This window comes from Paramormyrops kingsleyae, chromosome 1 (genome assembly GCF_048594095.1).
Source record: "Paramormyrops kingsleyae isolate MSU_618 chromosome 1, PKINGS_0.4, whole genome shotgun sequence".
NCBI lineage: Eukaryota > Metazoa > Chordata > Actinopteri > Osteoglossiformes > Mormyridae > Paramormyrops > Paramormyrops kingsleyae.
In genome coordinates, this window is record NC_132797.1 from 31,071,446 (window position 1) to 31,089,366 (window position 17,921).

Here is a 17,921-nt window from a genome sequence, read left to right on the forward strand (position 1 = left end):
CAGTGTGCAGACCCTAAGATGGGCATTTATTTCTTGGAAAGGTTAGGGGTAGGACCCGCACACACACTCCAACTACATGCCCTTATATATTTCGTAAAAGCGTATAGGTTTTATGAAGGTCGTAATTTGATTCGGCGTGTGAGTCAAATCCTGGTAAATGCAATTCCACTTGTGGGGGGGGGGGGGGGGGGGGGGGGATGGTGTAACGATAAAAACATGAGAAACAGCACAACAACCAGCAGATTGTAGCTGGTGGCAGATAAGGTATGTTTATCAAGAATAAACCTTGGGTGGGTAAAAATGGTAAATGGACTGCATTTATATAGCGCTTTTCTACTCCTACGAGTACTCAGAGCGCTTTACAATTTTATGCCTCACATTCACCCATCCACACACACATTCATACACCAGTGGCGAAGGCTGCCATGCAAGGCGCCAACCTGAACACCGGGAGCAATTTGGGGTTCAGTGTCTTGCTCAAGGACACTTTGATGGGGTCAGGAGAAACCAGGGCTCGAACCTGCAACCTTCCAGTTGCCGAACGATAGCACTACCTCCTGTACCACCATCTTCCCAAAATAGCAAAACTAAATGGCCTTTTATTATAAATGCATCTGGAAATCAGAAGTGAGGCCTTCCAATGACAGGAAAAAAAAAACAGATTTGCATTTTAATGACATGCTACAAAAGACACATACAAATGACATCTCACACTTGTGATATTAGAATCTGACCACAAGGGGGCAGTGTGGCACCATTTGGTCATCTTTATATTATTGAGAGAGAGTATTTGGGACCTGGAAAGTTGCATCTGACTGCTTAAAAACAAGATCGTTATATCTCACTTCTATGTCCTTTTTCAAGTGCATTTGTTCCTCCAGGGGAAGAAATGACTGGTCAGGCTGATCTAGGATCACTCATTTCACAAGGTTCACTTCCTTAATGAAACATTAAGGCTCCCTAACAGTACGATAACCCCCGATTAGTGCTGAGGGCGAGCTTCACCCAGGACCTGCCCGCCTGAGAGGCCCACCAGTCTGGTTTGTACCTCGATGTCCCCGGCGGAGCCTGGGGTCTCGGCCTGCCCGCTGCTGGTGGCATCACGGGCACGAGGCGGTTTCCAGGTCCGCTCCTGCGTGGCGCGGTTGAAGTAGAAGTGGCGGCCACTGGTGTCGCGGTGGGTCTCCCAGTCACCAAGCGCATGTACCGGCGAGCTCGAGGGCTGTGGGGGCAAGCTGGACTGCGAGATCTTCAGCTCCTGAAGGTTGGTGTATACCGGAGACTCTGCCATGCCCGCCCCCATGGGGGAGACCGTCTAAGAGAGGAAAAAGCACTGGGTGAAATCCCCAAGAACAGCTACTGCATCCACCCAAAACTGCCCACCTGGGTCCAAAACCAACAACCTTCAGGTCATACATTCATGTCTACAACAATGATGTCACTCTCCCTCCTCCCAGCCAAAAGCCGACGCACTGGGGAAAGGTCAGACTCAGACTGGTTCAGCACCAGCTCACTCAGCCTGGCCGCATGCATCTCCATTTTCAGCAGGCCATAGCTGGTTATTAATAAATGGCCGTGTGGCAACAACACCTGATTTCACTTCGGGAGGGGTGGGGGGGGGGGGGTGAAGTCAGCGTCAGCCCCCACATCACAGTCAGGCACCAGAAACTGAGAAAACAGCCTGTTACTGCAAGAAATTGGGCAGCAGCTTTCAGGCTGCTGTCAGCAAACGAGTCTGCGAGTGATGGGAATGAGGAGCGCAAAAAGAGGTGTAGAAAAGGGAGGATAAAACAGAATAAACCTGGGGGAGGGTCATGGCTGCAAGGCTCATGAGAGGATCAGGACAAATAGGCCGTGAGGCATTGGCCCCAGAGTCTCAACATCGGGTGGGGCACCTTGCCAAAAAAAAAAACATCTAATCATCCAACCGAATCATCGAATCCAACGCCTTGGTGACTCGCCCAGGAAGCCGGATTCCCACCATTACGGAATTCAGCTGCTTGACGACACTAACAGGCTATATTACATTGTCATTTAGCAGATGCTCCAATAAAGGTCAAATGAAATGAGCTTACTTATGTATTTTCCAAGGAAAAGAAAAACAACACCTATTCTCGCTAATAAACACACTGAAACCCGCACACACACACACACAGGTGTACTGTGTATTATACACACACACACACACATACATATTACACACTATACACAAAGGGGGGGGGGGGCTGCTTCCCCCCTTTATTCACTACATTGATATCAACTGGGAGCGCACAACACCTGTTATTTTATCGTTGTGGAAGACTTGAGTACAAATGAAAATTTATCTACCCCCTGTTGTTCTTACCTGATACAATAATGGGTTTTGTATGTGAAAGGGACTCACACAGCGAGAGAGACTCACTTCCCACAACAAGCCCGCTGAGTTAGACTGAGTCACGTACACAGTTGGGCTGTGTGCAGTGCAGTTAGGCTGTTGTTACACTGTTGAGTGAGGCAATGGAGAAACTGTTTGGGACTTAATTTAGCAAATTGCTAAATAGCTAATAGTTATAACGGTCACTGAAAAATGACTCTCTTATATGAATTTATATAATCGGGGTAGGCAACCCTGATCGCGGAGGCCGTATCTATCCTACCTGGTCTCTGATGAGCCACACCTGATCTCAGGCAGATAGTAACTCGTCAGGCAGGATAGAAAACCTGCTGGATACCAGCACTGCAGGACCAAGGTTGCCTACTGCGGATATAATTATTGTTTACTTCCATTGATAGAGAGGGAACACGCCAAACAATGATAATACAAAAAAAACATGTCCAACAATGGTCCATTTTTTTCAGTAGCCTTGGCCCAGGCCACGACCCCAGAGATGAGTTCCACTGGATGGAACAGTTCTAGCTACCACCAATCATGACCCCTGTTAACTCTGACCACGCCCACACTCCTAGTGACAGCTCCATGATCAGGCCACACCCACAGCCCTAACCATTCCCTGACGGGTGCGGGATGAAGCAAGGTGGTGGAGTGCAGCGTGGCCCGACGAGACCGAAGACAGCGCCACGGCCCGTTGGAAACAGATGGCGCTTCCTGTTAGGCTCCGGTAAGAGGGAAGATGTAATATCCTGGCACGGCGAGAGCAGGGCCATGCGAGTCAGCGCACACACACACACACACACACACACAATTACAGCAATAAAACAGGGCGTTTCACTAAAACCCTGGAGAATGGAGGGTGTTTTTCTTTTAAGGTCAGGGATAATCTCTCGGCACCGTCTGTGTTTATATGCAAAGATGAGCACTGTGCCCAGTGTGACTCCGTACATCCGCGAAGCATTTTGTCCCCATCCACGGGTAACATCCTTAACGTCTGCGGAGAGAATGTCTGTCGATGGCCACCAGACTTCATTTGTATTCTAATTACATGAAAAAGACGCTCAGAGTTTATTCCAGCTTAAACTGCACTGCCAGGCTTTATGTCCACAGACACGGGAGCCTCTCATCCTTTCACAACGAATCAATGAGAATCTGTCACAATCAATGTCCTCCTGGCAAGTGAAGTCTAACCTAGGACTCCGCTACCATGATTTGTGAGGCTCTTTACCTGACTTACATTCTACGTCATCATCCTCTGGTAGGTAAACTACTCTGGTCCCCTAATGTCACCTATCCATCCATCCATCCATCCAATCCCCTTACTGGAAATGTATATGCCTGATCATAGAATTACTGCACTGAACACGCTGCTTGCACCCCCCCCCCACCAAACTTTATGAAGCAAGACACATAAGAATATTCATACAAGACACAAAAGAATACAAGATGCAAAATTGCTGAAAACAATCGCAATGCACAGGAATGGATGTGAAGAGTCACTTCCCACACGCACCCCACATCTGTACCACTGCAAAAACACCCAGTGGTCCAGCAAACGAGGTTCACCGGACAAACAGGAAAGCTGCACAAACGGCAACTCAGTAACCATGACGATACAGAGAAGCATAGTTGCCCCTGATAGTAACCTGGCTATGGAACCAGACAAAAATGTAAAAGCTGGTTGAATTGACCATTAGCTCTTACATACCAAGCCCTCACCGGAGCTGGTGTCAGTTCTCGGCCTCACCAAAAACCGTCTTGCATTCACACTGCACTAGGTGCCGAAAGGGTAGAACGATGATGTCCGTGTATGCGTGTTATTGTGGGAGGGGCACCGTTTTGGAAGTGAAGACAAAAAAGGAGGACCGCGCGAGTTGCAATGAACACAAGACTTTTTTTTTATTTAATGGAAATGCTTACATATTTTTTTAGCTTTATATGGCATCATTCCTGGGTTCATTCGAAATTTCTCAGTGTCCCACATTCACCTTTAAAAGCGATAGGTATGGATGCACATATAAGTACAAGGCACTGAAGGAACTACTGCGCAATATGCGCTGATGAACCACTTTAATCGGGAGAATATAGACAAGAAAAGAACAAAACATATTGGCAAACTATTTACAAATAATACAAATATACAAATAATCAAGAAATATGTAAATCTTTCACATGGAATAAGTAAATATAAAAAGTAATGCTCCTGTCCATCTGCATTCTCTTCACCTGTGTTAAAACAAGCACATGAAAGACATGATAGGTAAATTTCACTTAAATTACTGACATTTCAAGCAAGATAGTGTGAGTGTTATTTTCATGGCTGTAACAAAGCAGATAGCTGTACGTTATGCATCACTAGCTGGAACACTGAAGTCAAATTCTAATGGTAACTTATTAGTCAGCTAAGTTGTCGTTACAAAAATGGGTTGACTGTTCAAAAATGAAGCAGGCCTAGTTACAACACACTTCCAACATACAAAACACATACGCTATTTTGTTTGACAGATCCTTGGAAGGCATCTGACATGCACCAAACGTAATTAAAGTTCATAGTCACATTAAAAGCAAACACAATAATAAAAACTTACCTGGTTCCTTTAACGCGGTCGCGGAGTTCAGTGCTCCTGCCATCTGGTTAACAGGTCCATAATATTTGTTTTTAGGGCAGCCAGCACTGTTTTTATTTAGCTCTCTTTTCGACGTCCTGTATTCATTTTCATATTTTAATCTTGCTCCATTATTCTGATAACTCTTGCCTTCTTCAATTCCCTCTGCATTGCTTCATAAACGTTTGCTTTCCGCTCTGATGACTTTAACCCCGCCTCCTGACATCACACACTCCCAACTTTGGCCCAGCAGTCTTTTGGGGCAAGAAAAATGAGCTCCGGCCCAAATGTAATCAGCCCGGCAGCACTTTTATTATTGGTGGGAATGCAACGACCAGGCCGGAATTTAGGCTCAGCACGGGCCCAGGTGCGAAAGCACTACATGAAACCTATTTCAAACCTGTAGGACAACTGTACCAAAAAGATGTTCCGTTTTGGAATAACTTGACTCAGTGACAGAGTCAGAGTATACCTGGAATCTCTCTCTCACACACTCACTCACAAACTCAACCTGTAATCAAGGCTCTGAGAGTAGCAGCCGGGCCCGAGCTACCAAACCCACAGTGTAACCTGATCTCCCTCCCCAGGCCGCCTCATTAATAACGCACGGGCCCAAATATGCCAGTTCAGCCCCCAGGACTAAACATAAGAGATTGGCTCATTTGCAGAATTTTCAGTGCAATTAAAAACAGAAACATAAAATGTTTTAATGATGAGCTTCACATCTTTTGCACATGACCTATGTAAGAAATTAACCCTGGAATTAAAAAGAAGCTATATTTAACGCCTGGAAGCAACACCAATCGATGACCCCCGATGGCCGAAAGCATGCACTGCACCTCATTGCAGCACCTGACGGGATACTGTGTACTGTGTGGCTGCATAACCTCACGCCATTAATGCCACAGATACTGCATTTATTTATAGCTGGTCTTAAAGGCACAGTATTGGTCAGTCTGAAGCCGATGGTGAGGTACCAGCAGCTTATCAAACAAATGGCCTAAAAATATCACTGAAACCGGACATCCATCGCTGGGTCAGGAGAAAGAGACGGGAGGGAGAGTACCTTACACTGGGGGCCCAAAGGGGAGGAGCTCAGAGAAGTGGGATTGGGTCAAACCGGACCCTGGGGCTCCGTGATAAATTAGCCGTTAGCTCAGGGGACACGTCGGACCGGCGCCAGCAGATCAGAACATTTCCAAGCCTCGTTACTCACGCAGTGTTATTTCAAGCTTCGCCGATGTTTTATTCATGCCGTTGTGGCTCCAAACGCTGTGCTCTGCGACCAGATGCCAGCTAGATAGAAGCTTCCCCCACCCGCCAGGGAACAGCGCCCCCTGCCCCGCAGGCACCGACAGGGGGCACGACAAATTTAACACAGACTTAAATTTTACTTACTTAGGAGATACTTTTTTGCAAAGTAACATACGTTTTGAGAAGGCAGGGTCAGTCCCAGGTTAAGGGTTAGGGCCTTGGTCAGGGGGCCCGGCAGTGAAATCACTCTGCGGACCCTGGGATTTGAACCAGCGACCTTCCTGTTACAGGCACAGCGCTTTAACCCGCCGGTTCCAGGGCCTGGCATCATTGTGTATGGTCACCCCGATGCCACCATTTCTGTCAAGCAGTTTGACACCGAAAGTGGGTCTATTTCGATGAAGTAAAGCTTTCGAGGCACAAAATGACTCATGTGCAGCTCCCAGGCAGGAAGTAAAAATTAAAATGGCACCGTAAAGGAAGCACAAGGAACTGCGAAAGTGGGCCACAGGGTGATTTGCGGTATGGTGAGCTACCATGAAAATTTGCCTGCATTTCCAGAAGATGACTGGACATCCCCACCATGCCCAGAGTACTAGGCTATACTTTTGACCTTTTTTAGAATATTATAAACACATCATATCACAGGCGTCTCAACGTTATGAGGTGGATCACTGTGCTGTTACCACGCTGGCATAATACTTTTCAAAACTTGAAGAAAGTCCTGTATGTCCCCCATAATGCACCATGACATAAAGTGATGGTGTAATTCTTCTCAATGGCCTCTAGGTGTCAGTAAGAGAACTCATGGAAAAATTGGAAACTGATGGTAGTGGTGGTCGTGGGTCTGCCCATATAGTGGTCGGACGTCACCTGGGGCCCAACACATTCCCTCATTTTATGTGGTCAGAATGCCAAAGAATCACCAGAGCAGGAGAATCCGGGCCCCAGATCCAGAACATGGACATTTCACCCTCCGGCTCCATGCAAAATATTTCAGACTAACACAGCAGAAGCTGACTGCTTTTAGAATAGACCCACTTTTGGAATGGAGCCGCTTCAGCACAAATCACTCGGGGCAAATGCAGGACGCTTATCTGGGTCCCTTGGTTATGCAACCACCATTGCTGGAATAATGAAGCAGGCTGAACCAGAGGGTAGCAGGGTGGCAGTGACAGCAGACCTCAGGAGCCTGACACACAACCCAGACCTGGACCTAACAATCAAGAGAACCAAATACCTGGTTCAGGTGTGTAGGGGGCTGGGAGGAGCAAAATATAGAGACTCTGGGGGTTCCTGATGACTGGGTTGAGAAAAACGCTGCTCTATGGAGAACCTTTCTGTCAGAAGGATGGGGGGAACTTTGCTGCAACTGCAGGAAAGGATTAGCACACTGCCCAACCGGTGAGGATGAGGAAACGACAGACCCAAACGAGACAGAGTGGGCGGAGAGTTCATACAGACACCACCCTAGCTACATGACATTATCTCCGAAGGGTCCTCAAATGACCTGAGGCAGCAGTGCATTGCCTTGGAGACGGTCGCTAAGATACCGTCCCCATGGAAGTCCACCTCAGAACATGGCCAAGGCTGGTTGCAGTCCCATGGAGTGCTGGCTGTGAAGCCCATCTCCTGCTGCTGCACCAAGCTATGGGGAGTGGAACGTGGAATATTCAAAGCAGACTGGGGGAGGGGGAGGGGGGGGCTGCTATTCTTCATGACAGAGCCTGTTGGATGGGCTCTAATCTGGTACGTCAGGTTGGCCCCTGGAGACAATATATTATGGGAATTCCCCCATTGACCCGAGGCCCTGCGACACCCCCAGGTGCCTGCACGACACGGTGAAACACGGTGGGACGGCGTGTGGCACCGGCCAGGAAACCACTCCAAGGCACCTCCCAGCAGGAGAGACAACTGCACTCCGCAAAACCCGGGCGGGATCTCCTGGCAGGACGGAAGGAGGATCTGCTGTCACTGGTGGGGGGGTTCTCGCCTTCCGGATCCCCTGAGCTGCCAAAACAGCCCCAGTGCGGAACACACAAACGGAGCAGAAGGCAGGGAAGGAAGACGCATCACACCCCCGCTAGCACCACCGTGTGCTCCCCCCTGCTGGAGCGACCACACACAGGCTGGCTCACTCTAAAGCCAGCGCACCGACCCCTTTACTTCCCCAATGAACTCTTCAGCTTGATGGGTAAGCTCACAGCTAACAGGTAATCTTCCTTAACTCCAAAGGGAGGGTCGCTGCAGCTAATTAGCCAAATTCACCGGGGTTTTTCCAGTCATCATGGTTACCAAGGTGAATAACCAGAAACCTTTCTGCATACCTGGTACAATCATGCACCCGCAGAACCAGGACCGCCTGCACCCCCCACCAGCACAATGTTCACAACCTAAATAAAATTCCATCCCTCCAATAACCAACTTTCAGCTCAGCAGTGCCACCTATAGTAAAAGTGATAATAATACAGTACAGCTTCTGATTATTAGTAAGTATGAAGACCCAGTAATGACTGAACGCTGATGACGTGTGAATATTTATACATGAAAGCATGAGGTTCGGGCCAGCACTCTAAACCACGTTTACGCCGGGCAGCAGTGCTCCTCAGCTGACCCTATTTTTGCAGAGTAATTAAAGGCAGCCAGTGATGCGGTGGGTAATCAAACTAAAAGCAGGAAGTTTACAGAGCAACTGTAATCCAAGGGAATGCAGAGGAAAGCATGCTTTCTAATTAAACACTCCAGTACAACGAGTGCGAGAGTGGGAAGGGGGGGGATGGGGGGAGAAAGGGGAGGAATGGGGAGAGAGGGAATGGGGAGGGAGAGGGGAATTGGGAGGAGAGAGAGGGAATGGGAGAATGAGGAGGACAGAGAACGAATGGGAAGGGGGGAATGGGAAGGAGAGAGGGAGAATGGGAGAGGAGAAATAATGGAAGTGGGGAGTGGAGAGAGGGAATGGGAGGCAGATGTGGCAGAAAGCCGTCCATCATGTGTGCTTGAAACGGGCCTCTTGCAAAAAGCAGGAAAGATAGGGTCCCATGATTTGCGTGATGCAGAAAACGTGGGCGGAATTGAGGCATAAAACAGTATTTACTTATAAACAAAGAATGGTGCTGAATTGGCGGATATTACAGGTTTTCCCAGCTCAGGAATATTTTTCCGGAACCAGGAACTTGCGTTCCCACCATAAGAATTCTGTCAGATTATAATTCCTCAGAGATAGTTTCTGGAAGTTCTTTTAGTCCCTACTCCAGACTGGGTACTTTGTTTGACCATGAGCTACTGGAGAGGTTCTTATAGTGATAAACTTGCTGATGGGTTGAGTAGCGTCTGACTGCTGGTGCCACTCAGGAACTCCCACTCTCAAGCCTCGCCACTCTGAGGACCAAGCATGTGCAAAAGAGAATAAATTAAAAGAATTAAATAATCATGTAATGATACTGCTTCAGTACTACTTCAGTCCTCATTTAAATGTATTTCATGTATCCAGATGAATGACATAAGAGATAATAAGATAGATGTTTCCAAAATATAATACCATTGAGAATGTTATAACTAAAGTAATACCCAGAATGCGTCACATTTAAATAAATAAATAAATAAAATATCTAGACAGGACTTTGACAAGTAATCGTAGATTACTGCCAGTATCAATGAAAATGCTATTTGCATTCTTGTTGTGTTAATTTTTATGCATAAACAGTATAACTTAAAAAAAAAAAAAATTAAAACAAATAATCAGCGTTTAGATTTAGTACAGATTGACAATTATGAAACACAGATCGTCACAAATATTTGCATGGGACATTTTTTTGCATAGGACACATAAACTACCACTTTGAGAACTTGTGAGACCAATAAAGAACGTTTTTGTTCTCCGCATAAGCCTCAACCCAACTGGAAGGGGCCGGAGAAGTGTCGCAAGTCGAATAACTTAAATACTGTGATGATCGAGTGGCAAAGACATAAGGTGGACAGCAAAGTTCATTTTTTAGCATATTTTACCATATTTTACTGTGTGATCCTTAACCCTTTCAGGCTCAAATTAAGTTTTAGTAACGACAGGACAACCAAGTCCTGCAGTGGTACTTCTGAGTAAAAAAAACTCATAACATATGTATGTGGGGTAATAGGGTAGTTAGTTTTTAACTGTTGCAAATCAGCAACGCCTGCCTTGAGAGGGTTAATATGACAGCGGTAAAATGGCAAGTGAATTTTTGGGGGTGAAAAGGAATTTGAGAAAAAAAATAGGCACTTGAGGGCATCCAACAGGCAAAGTGTAGTAGTGTGACAGTACAGATGCAGCACAGACACCCCCAGATCACACAGGAGAGGGAGACAACTGCCACACAGATGGGGAACAGGGGGCACTACTGTCCATTGTTATTACTCAGAACGTTTACATGCACACTAAGAAAATCGAATTTTGATGCCAGCCGTCAGCCTGAAGAGAAGGAGCCATGGTATAGGAATCGCAAGGGCTGCTAAGTGTCGTGTGTCCAGGACAGCCGATGAAGAGGAGAGTCCAGCGACCCCACATTCTCCCAAGGCAACTAGGGCACCAGGCCTGGCACTGCAATTATGCATCTAAGGACGTTCAAGATCCTTTAAATGCCTGCAAGATGGACTTCGGCCATGGCTGGCAGTGTGCGCCCATGTGTGTATTCCATGGTCAAAGGTAAAGGGCCTATCGTCTGACAGCTCTTATTAACCAGTCCAGGCCTGAACATCTACCAAGCGGAGATATTCACAACCAAACTTCCCATCATTCTGCTACAGAGGCACAAAATGAAACCTGGCTTCTGCTTTGAAACCGGTTCTTCCTCCATGAACACGTTTATACTTTACGGCAGAGATATTCAAAATTTGGGGGGGTTCATATCCATGAAGACTTCATAAACTGAGGCTTGCCGCTCATACACAGATCCGCTACCACACAGTGTGGCCATAAACTACAGTCACAAACAACCACGTATTAGCTTCCGAACTGCTGAGCATAGATAGTAAACCGCTCCAGTGCTCACAGGAGCAAACGGATTCTGAAGGAAGTGAAAGGATGGCCATGAACAGACATTATGTAACTGGATGCTTCAGGGAAATATTTAATAATCTAGTCGACTCATCTTACGCTCTTCACTGGCTGGATTGTTTAAACGGGCAACAGATCAGTCACACCTAGGACAAGGCAAACTGCAGACAGGTGGAGCTGTGGATGACCGCTGCACATCCACAAGGGGCAGGACACACATCCGCACGGGGAGCGGCCAACACAACAAACAGTGAGCATTAACTGGGAACCATGCAGTAATTAACAATGATTAATGCAGCATAGTGCAGAGGCCCCCAGGGACTTCAATTTAAACTGTGTCATATTTCTCTGAGCGCGTAAAAATAGACAGCTGCTGAGTGTGAAAAGGAAATATCAGGGCCAAGTCCCCAAGGTCCCCGGCCCCCCCGCCACCCAAACAGAAAAACAGTCCTGAAAACAAGCTTAACAATACTGACAGGGCATTAGACATTCCTGGCCCGCAGACCTAAGCATCAGGTAGTGTGCTCGTTACGTAAACTGAGTAAAGAACCTCAGAGGAACCTTGTGCAGCACAGAAGAACCTTAGGTGAACCTCATGCAGCTCAGAAGAACCTTGGGGGAACCTCATGCAGCTCAGAAGAACCTTGGGGGAACCTCATGCAGCCCAGAAGAACCTTGGGGGAACCTCATGCAGCCCAGAAGAACCTTGGGGGAACCTCATGCAGCCCAGAAGAACCTTGGAGAAACCTCATGCAGCCCAGAAGAACCTTGAAGAAACCTCATGCAGTCCAGAAGAACCTTGGAGGAACCTCATGCAGCTAAGAAACATAGAGGAACCATGTGCAGCTCAGAAGGGAAATGTTTGACCTCAGGTCAGTTCTAGCAGCGTCTCTGGTGAGGGGGATGTGATGGGAGTGAAAGGGGGAAGCTGGAAGTCAAGAGGAAGATGAAAGCAGAGAGTGCGACGGGCTGGTCACAGCAAGACACTTCGCTTTCGAGAACCAGCAGCAGAACGACTTTTAACACAAAGAAATGAGTCATACCAGGAACTGAGTTCTCCATTGTAAATTAATGAAGCCGTAACACAAGCCATATTCCTGCTGACATGAAAGTGTGACCAAAGCAGGTTGTCTGATTGGTCAAAATGCAGGAAGATAACGGTGTTCCGCGTCGATATGCATAGATTATCCAAAGGAAAAAAAGGCATATTCTGTATATTATTCACTATCAGCTGAATCGCACATTGCGATGTATTGATGCATTCCCAGTGACTTTAAAACTTGAAAATTTCCACCCAACTACTTAAAGTACTATAGAATAGCTGTGTTGGAAATTAATTGAATTGATCGGATTCATACGAATTTATAAAAGCAAATGCTAATTCTGCTAGCGTTTGATGCTAGCATAAGACGGTGATTCTCATAAACTTGCTATCAGAAATGAGCGCACAGTAAATCACAATGTACACTGCGTGAACAGTAAATAAGGAGTCTCTTCATTTATACGTCACTGCCGCTCTTCAAACCCAGCAATGCTTTTACCGAACCAACCCTTCTGCAGTGGAAAACCGAAGAGAGCGGGAACCACACTCTCTCATCGCGGTTAAGGCTTGGTTTCTTTATGCCAGTGGGAAAGCTGCTGAGGCAACTCCCCAACTCCCCCCCCCCAGCGAGGTACTGCCTGATCTCAGCAGGAGACCTGTGAGAGATGCCATACAGGGAGCGAAGGTCACGGGGACTAAGCGGCTGACCAGAGAACAAACTGCAAACACAGAGATCAGTCATGATAGAGGGCAACCCAGTGTGGCCCCCAGCTGGCCAAACCAGGACGGTGCAGGCTTTCCCAAAGCCTCTCTGTGCTCCAATTCTCACAGCTGGATAACAGCCATGTATGTAACGAAATTCCCGAGGGGGAGGGACATCCAAAAGCAGAAAACTAAGTGAATAGGCAGAAACATTGGTGGTGATGTCACACAGAGGCGGGGCTTAACAAGCCTCACGCTGCCAGTACAATAATAATGCAGGAGGGACACGCCTACCTCACCTCCATTCCAAAAGCCTGCCCCGAGGGAACTTCTAGGGGCGGTAAGAGGCATGAAAACGGCAGCAGGGCCCCGACCCGAGGGAGCTGTTAGCAGTGCTCTGCGTGACAACGCACAAACCCAGCAGGACAACTGGCGTCACAGACCAGCTGTGTGAGTCCATGCCACTGCACCGAGAGCAGGGGGGGTGCAGAGCTGTAGATGAAGATGAGAGAGGTGCTTTGTGCTTCTAAGGCCAAGCCGGGAGGGGGGCTTCATCCAACCCGAGGCCCTCCACCCCCAGCAAGCACCACTGAATTATAATGCCCTGATAAGCATTCATCAGATCAGCTGGGAACAAATCTCCCCCCCCCCACCCTTTCCACTTTGCAACGTCCTGGCCAATACCACCCTTATCCTTTACCAGGGGGGATCAGAGACATAGGGGGAGGGACCAAAGTCTGCGGGAAGAGGGGGGGGGCTGGTGTGCCTTACCGTGCATTCTGCCCAGTCATACGGCGGCGCAGGGGGCAGCAGGCCAACAAAGTGGATAAACGGCGATTGTGTGCAGCTCCTTTTAGAGACTGCGGCCTCTGTCCCTCAGAAGCTCTGTGCCGACCCCCCGCCGGCACACCCATTGCCACCCCCCTGCACCCAAACAGCCCCCGGAGCATTCCTCCTGGTCCCTACGGCAACAGGCTTACTATAAAACTACACAGCAACAAACAAACAAAAAGTGCAAAAAAAAAAAGAAAACAGAAATCGTGACCCAACAGGGTGGGGGAGGGGGGGGGGTTACAAATACACTTAGAAGAAGTGGGTCAGAAAGCAGGCCAGGCAGTGGAGTGCAGGGGAGCGTAACTTTGTGGAGAGTTTAAGCCACTCCCACCAAATCAGCAGAAGAGTGTAGAGACCATAGAGGATGAAGGTAGTGTGACAGAAGTGTGTTATATTGCGCGTGCACACAGACACAGACCTTCACCATGAGATGCCCCCCCGCCCCCCATGGCCCTCATGTGACCTGCGAATGCCGGGTAATTGATCTGCACAGAGAAGCTTCTGTAAACGCACTTCCATTTCCATCCTGGCACCCTGTGGCACAATGACGGTTCTGTTCAGTGGGGGGTGGGGTGGCATACAGTAAGCCCAAATGGGCTCTGACTCCCCGCTTCTGGCCCCACCCGCCAGCCCTGGTACTGCCCCCCCACCTCCAGACACACTCGGGTCAGTCCTGCTTTCCAGCCCGTTAAACAGGGAGGGGCGCTCGCCTTTCTCCCAGGAGGTGCCAGCAGCCAGAGCCATGACACAATGGGGGGGCGGCAGTAGAAATCACCTGCACATCGCCATGGTGACGAAGGGGATTCTGCCAAACAGGAAGTGAATGCTTGTGTCCATGGCAATAACGAGAAGCGGACATGTTACTGTGACAAGCTCATCCCCGCATTACGCAGAAAGCGAGGGGGGCCGAGTGGAAACGCTGACAGTCGCTCAGCTACCCCATGACAGTCCATGTTTCTAAGACACTAGAGCTGCTTCCTGGCAGCTGGCAGGATCACATTCCAGTTTTTATCGTTTTAATTGTTTTCCGCTCCACTGAACTCCAAACCCGCAGCTCTGGACAGCCGTGGGGATACGATCCCAAACCAGGACAACAAACTGCTCGCGGAATCTGCCACTGACACCTCAGCTAAGTCAGGCACCAGCCCACAATGCACTGGGGCCATCACCCAGCTCACCGGGTTGGCTGGCGAGCTTCTCTGACCTAAGGCCAGATGATCTCACTGAGCAAAGAACTCAAAACTCATCATGAAAAGCCACATTAGTGGGGCTTACTCACCTGTTGACATGCTGCAAGAAGAATTACTAATCTAAGGTCTAACCAAGCCCAGAGGCACACGTTCTGTCACTGTTGCGATACTCTCATGACGGTGACAGGTGAGTCAGTGTCCAGGTGCCTCAATGAGAACAGACATGCCCACAGTGTAGTTCCTGTCCTCACAGGCACGTGACCTGAGCTGCACTTTAACACTTTCACCATAGGGGGCACCAACACAAACAAGCTATGCTGTCCAATCTGAAACACCTAAACACATTCTTTTAGTTTCAGCCCCTTTGGATCCATCCAGTGCATGCAGCGTGATTTGATTTTGGTTTACTAAGAAAGAGCATGCTGAGACGGGGCTTTAAAGGTACACTGGGCACACACAGCAGGACATTAAACCATGGGTCTGGGACGGGGACTTTAGACAGGGAAAAGGAGCGGTGGAAGTTAAGAGGTCACAGGTGGCAGGGTCCTGGTCTGAAGACAAATAATAAAGTCCCTCCTTCCCTGGAGGGGGGGGGCTTCAGTGGATCTAGATATTGGGGGGGAATGAACCCTTCACGCAGACAGAGGGGCCATATGACTGGACATTAACCACTGGGGAGCCAAATTCTCCTTCCCTCCTTGTATTAATTAGCACAACATTTTTGGAGTCGGGGGGGGGGGGAGCTTGTTAGAGGGCGATACCAGCTAAATGACAGCTCTTTCATCCAGTCACCTTTTCAGCCCTGCCCCCCCACAAGAACCTGACATGCAGGCACATGCCATTAACACAGATAGAAGCCGGACCCGACACATCATCCATTCTGCTGTGGCATTTCATGTGGCCTTGGGAAGTAATCTGATAGGCTAAGCATTCCGACACAGGAAGGAGCAGGGAAACAAAGCTGTCAGTCACTCATATATGTCAAGGAAGAAAGGCACTACAAACGTACAGAGAAGCATCAGCTAAATGTCCCGTAAAATACCCCTGCAGAGAAACAGGGGGTGGACAGACACCCACTTAAGGTTAAGCTACACGCAGAGCCACGATGCCACCAGGAGTGGGTGTAAGTCAGGAGTTACTACACATGCAGGCATGTCTGTGCTGGAAGACAGCAGGACCCGGTCCTTTCCCCAAACCTAGCAGTGGTAACAGTAACAGTGGTCCCCAGTAACAACCAGCACCAAATCCGCTCCATGAGACTGGGGGCTGCTCCCCATCAAAAACAAGTCTGCGGACACGGTAATGAGGATCTATAGGGACGTTGTTTTGAAATGTGGTGCAACACTGGATGCATCGCGGGACAGAAATGTGGGCAGCATGAATCAGCACAGCTCCATGCGAGTTAGGGGAAGCCCAAGGGCGACAGCTCCATGCGAGTTAAGGGAAGCCCAAGGGCGACGCTCAGAACCCGGACGGCCTCCAAATTAACCCGAGACACTGCTGGGGGAAACGCCAGATGGTTATTACAGCACGTCATTACCTCTCCATCCTGTTTTCAGCAAAATGGAGCAGGAAAAATCCAGAAAGGAGGCCGCTAAACAAGCCAGAGGATGGTGAGGAGGCCCAACCCTCATGCAAATGAGTGACAGAAAAGGATCAGGACCGGAAGTGCTCCCAGGAACCCTCCTTCCTGGCCCAGTGCTCCCAGGAACCCTCCAAGTGGACCAATGTGGCAGGGCGTCTCTGACCCCGGCAGACCCCCACCCCCAAAAAGGACGCCAGCTCTCGCAGGCAGATGGCGCCATGCATAAGGGTGTCACCCGAAGGGGCCTGGGATGGGCGTGCCTCGGCCTGGAAACACCGGCGGCCCCAGAAACACCTCTCCTCCCCCCAGTGAATACGCACCACAGAAGCTAAACTTATACACAATAACGCAGCTTCAGGCCACAGGCCTGTCATTTGGGGGGGGCGGAGTCCCCAGAGTTACGCACAAGCACTTAGCCACCGTCCTTCACCACATGGATGTAAACATCCAAAACGACCTTGGGGGGGGGGGGGGGGGGGGATGGGAGGGCGGGAAGTACCACCATCTGTTTCGTATTCAGCCTGCCCCGCCCCCATTCTCTGTGAGAACAAGGTTAGCCTGATGTGTTTACCCCTTCAGGATTTCAGACACTAACCCTAACCCCCGTGGCCCTGCCCCCCCACCACAAGCACATGGCTCATTCCACGGTGACCAATGCCCCCCCACATTTCCCTGGTAACCCCATTCAACTGCTCTGTGCTATGAAAAGTAAGCAGCAGTGGTTTCTCCTGAAGGCCCATAAACAAACACATACACACACCCCCACAACACAAGTGGGGAATCCCCCCAGAGTGCCTGTCAGTTTCATAGGCTCTGGGTAGAGACGCACGATCTATCGTTATAATATTGCTATTCGCCAATATCTGTTAAAAATCAAAATATCCCTTTTAGCCCAATTTTGGCCCAAGTTTTATTGATATTCCAAGTTTGCAGCACCAGTTAGACTCGATGACACATGATTGCATTGGATCAGTCATTTTCCATCGTGGAGGAGGGATTTCGTTACTACATTTAACCTGAAGACACATGAGGTGTCACCCCCACCCCCCCCCCCAGCCCGGCAAGGAGCTCAGAGGTTAGCTTGATACCGCTGCCAGTGATATTACACTGAAATGTAGCTCTGTGGTATTTATCAACAGGGCATTGAAATATTTGGCAAAAACTCCCCGTCCCACAGAACAGCCCCCACGTTCCCGGACCGGATGGCCGGAGCAGTGGGGAGCAGCAGGGCCTGTTAGGGATGTCGCCACCTCTGTTGGGGTGGGGGGGGTTTACCAAGGCACCAGTGCTCACCACAGCCTCTCTGCA

The 17,921-nt window shown here is 48.9% G+C and overlaps 1 protein-coding gene across 17 annotated transcripts in view; it reads right to left on the reverse strand.

Annotated features, from left to right (window-relative positions):
• The window catches only part of arhgap12b (Rho GTPase activating protein 12b), a 38,412-nt gene that overhangs the window by 10,982 nt on the left and 9,509 nt on the right, over positions 1-17,921 (reverse strand). For 16 of the 17 annotated variants that reach the window (XR_002841603.2, XM_072713648.1, XM_023840395.2 and 13 more), the window contains exon 3: positions 1,049-1,315. Coding sequence is in view for 16 of the 17 variants with exons in the window: in XM_072713648.1 (XP_072569749.1) it covers positions 1,049-1,315 (267 nt within the window). In the remaining variant the exon portion in view is untranslated. Of the gene's footprint in view, positions 1-1,048; positions 1,316-13,298; positions 13,409-17,921 lie in introns of those variants that run through there. The other variant, XM_072713690.1, reaches the window with a different exon arrangement.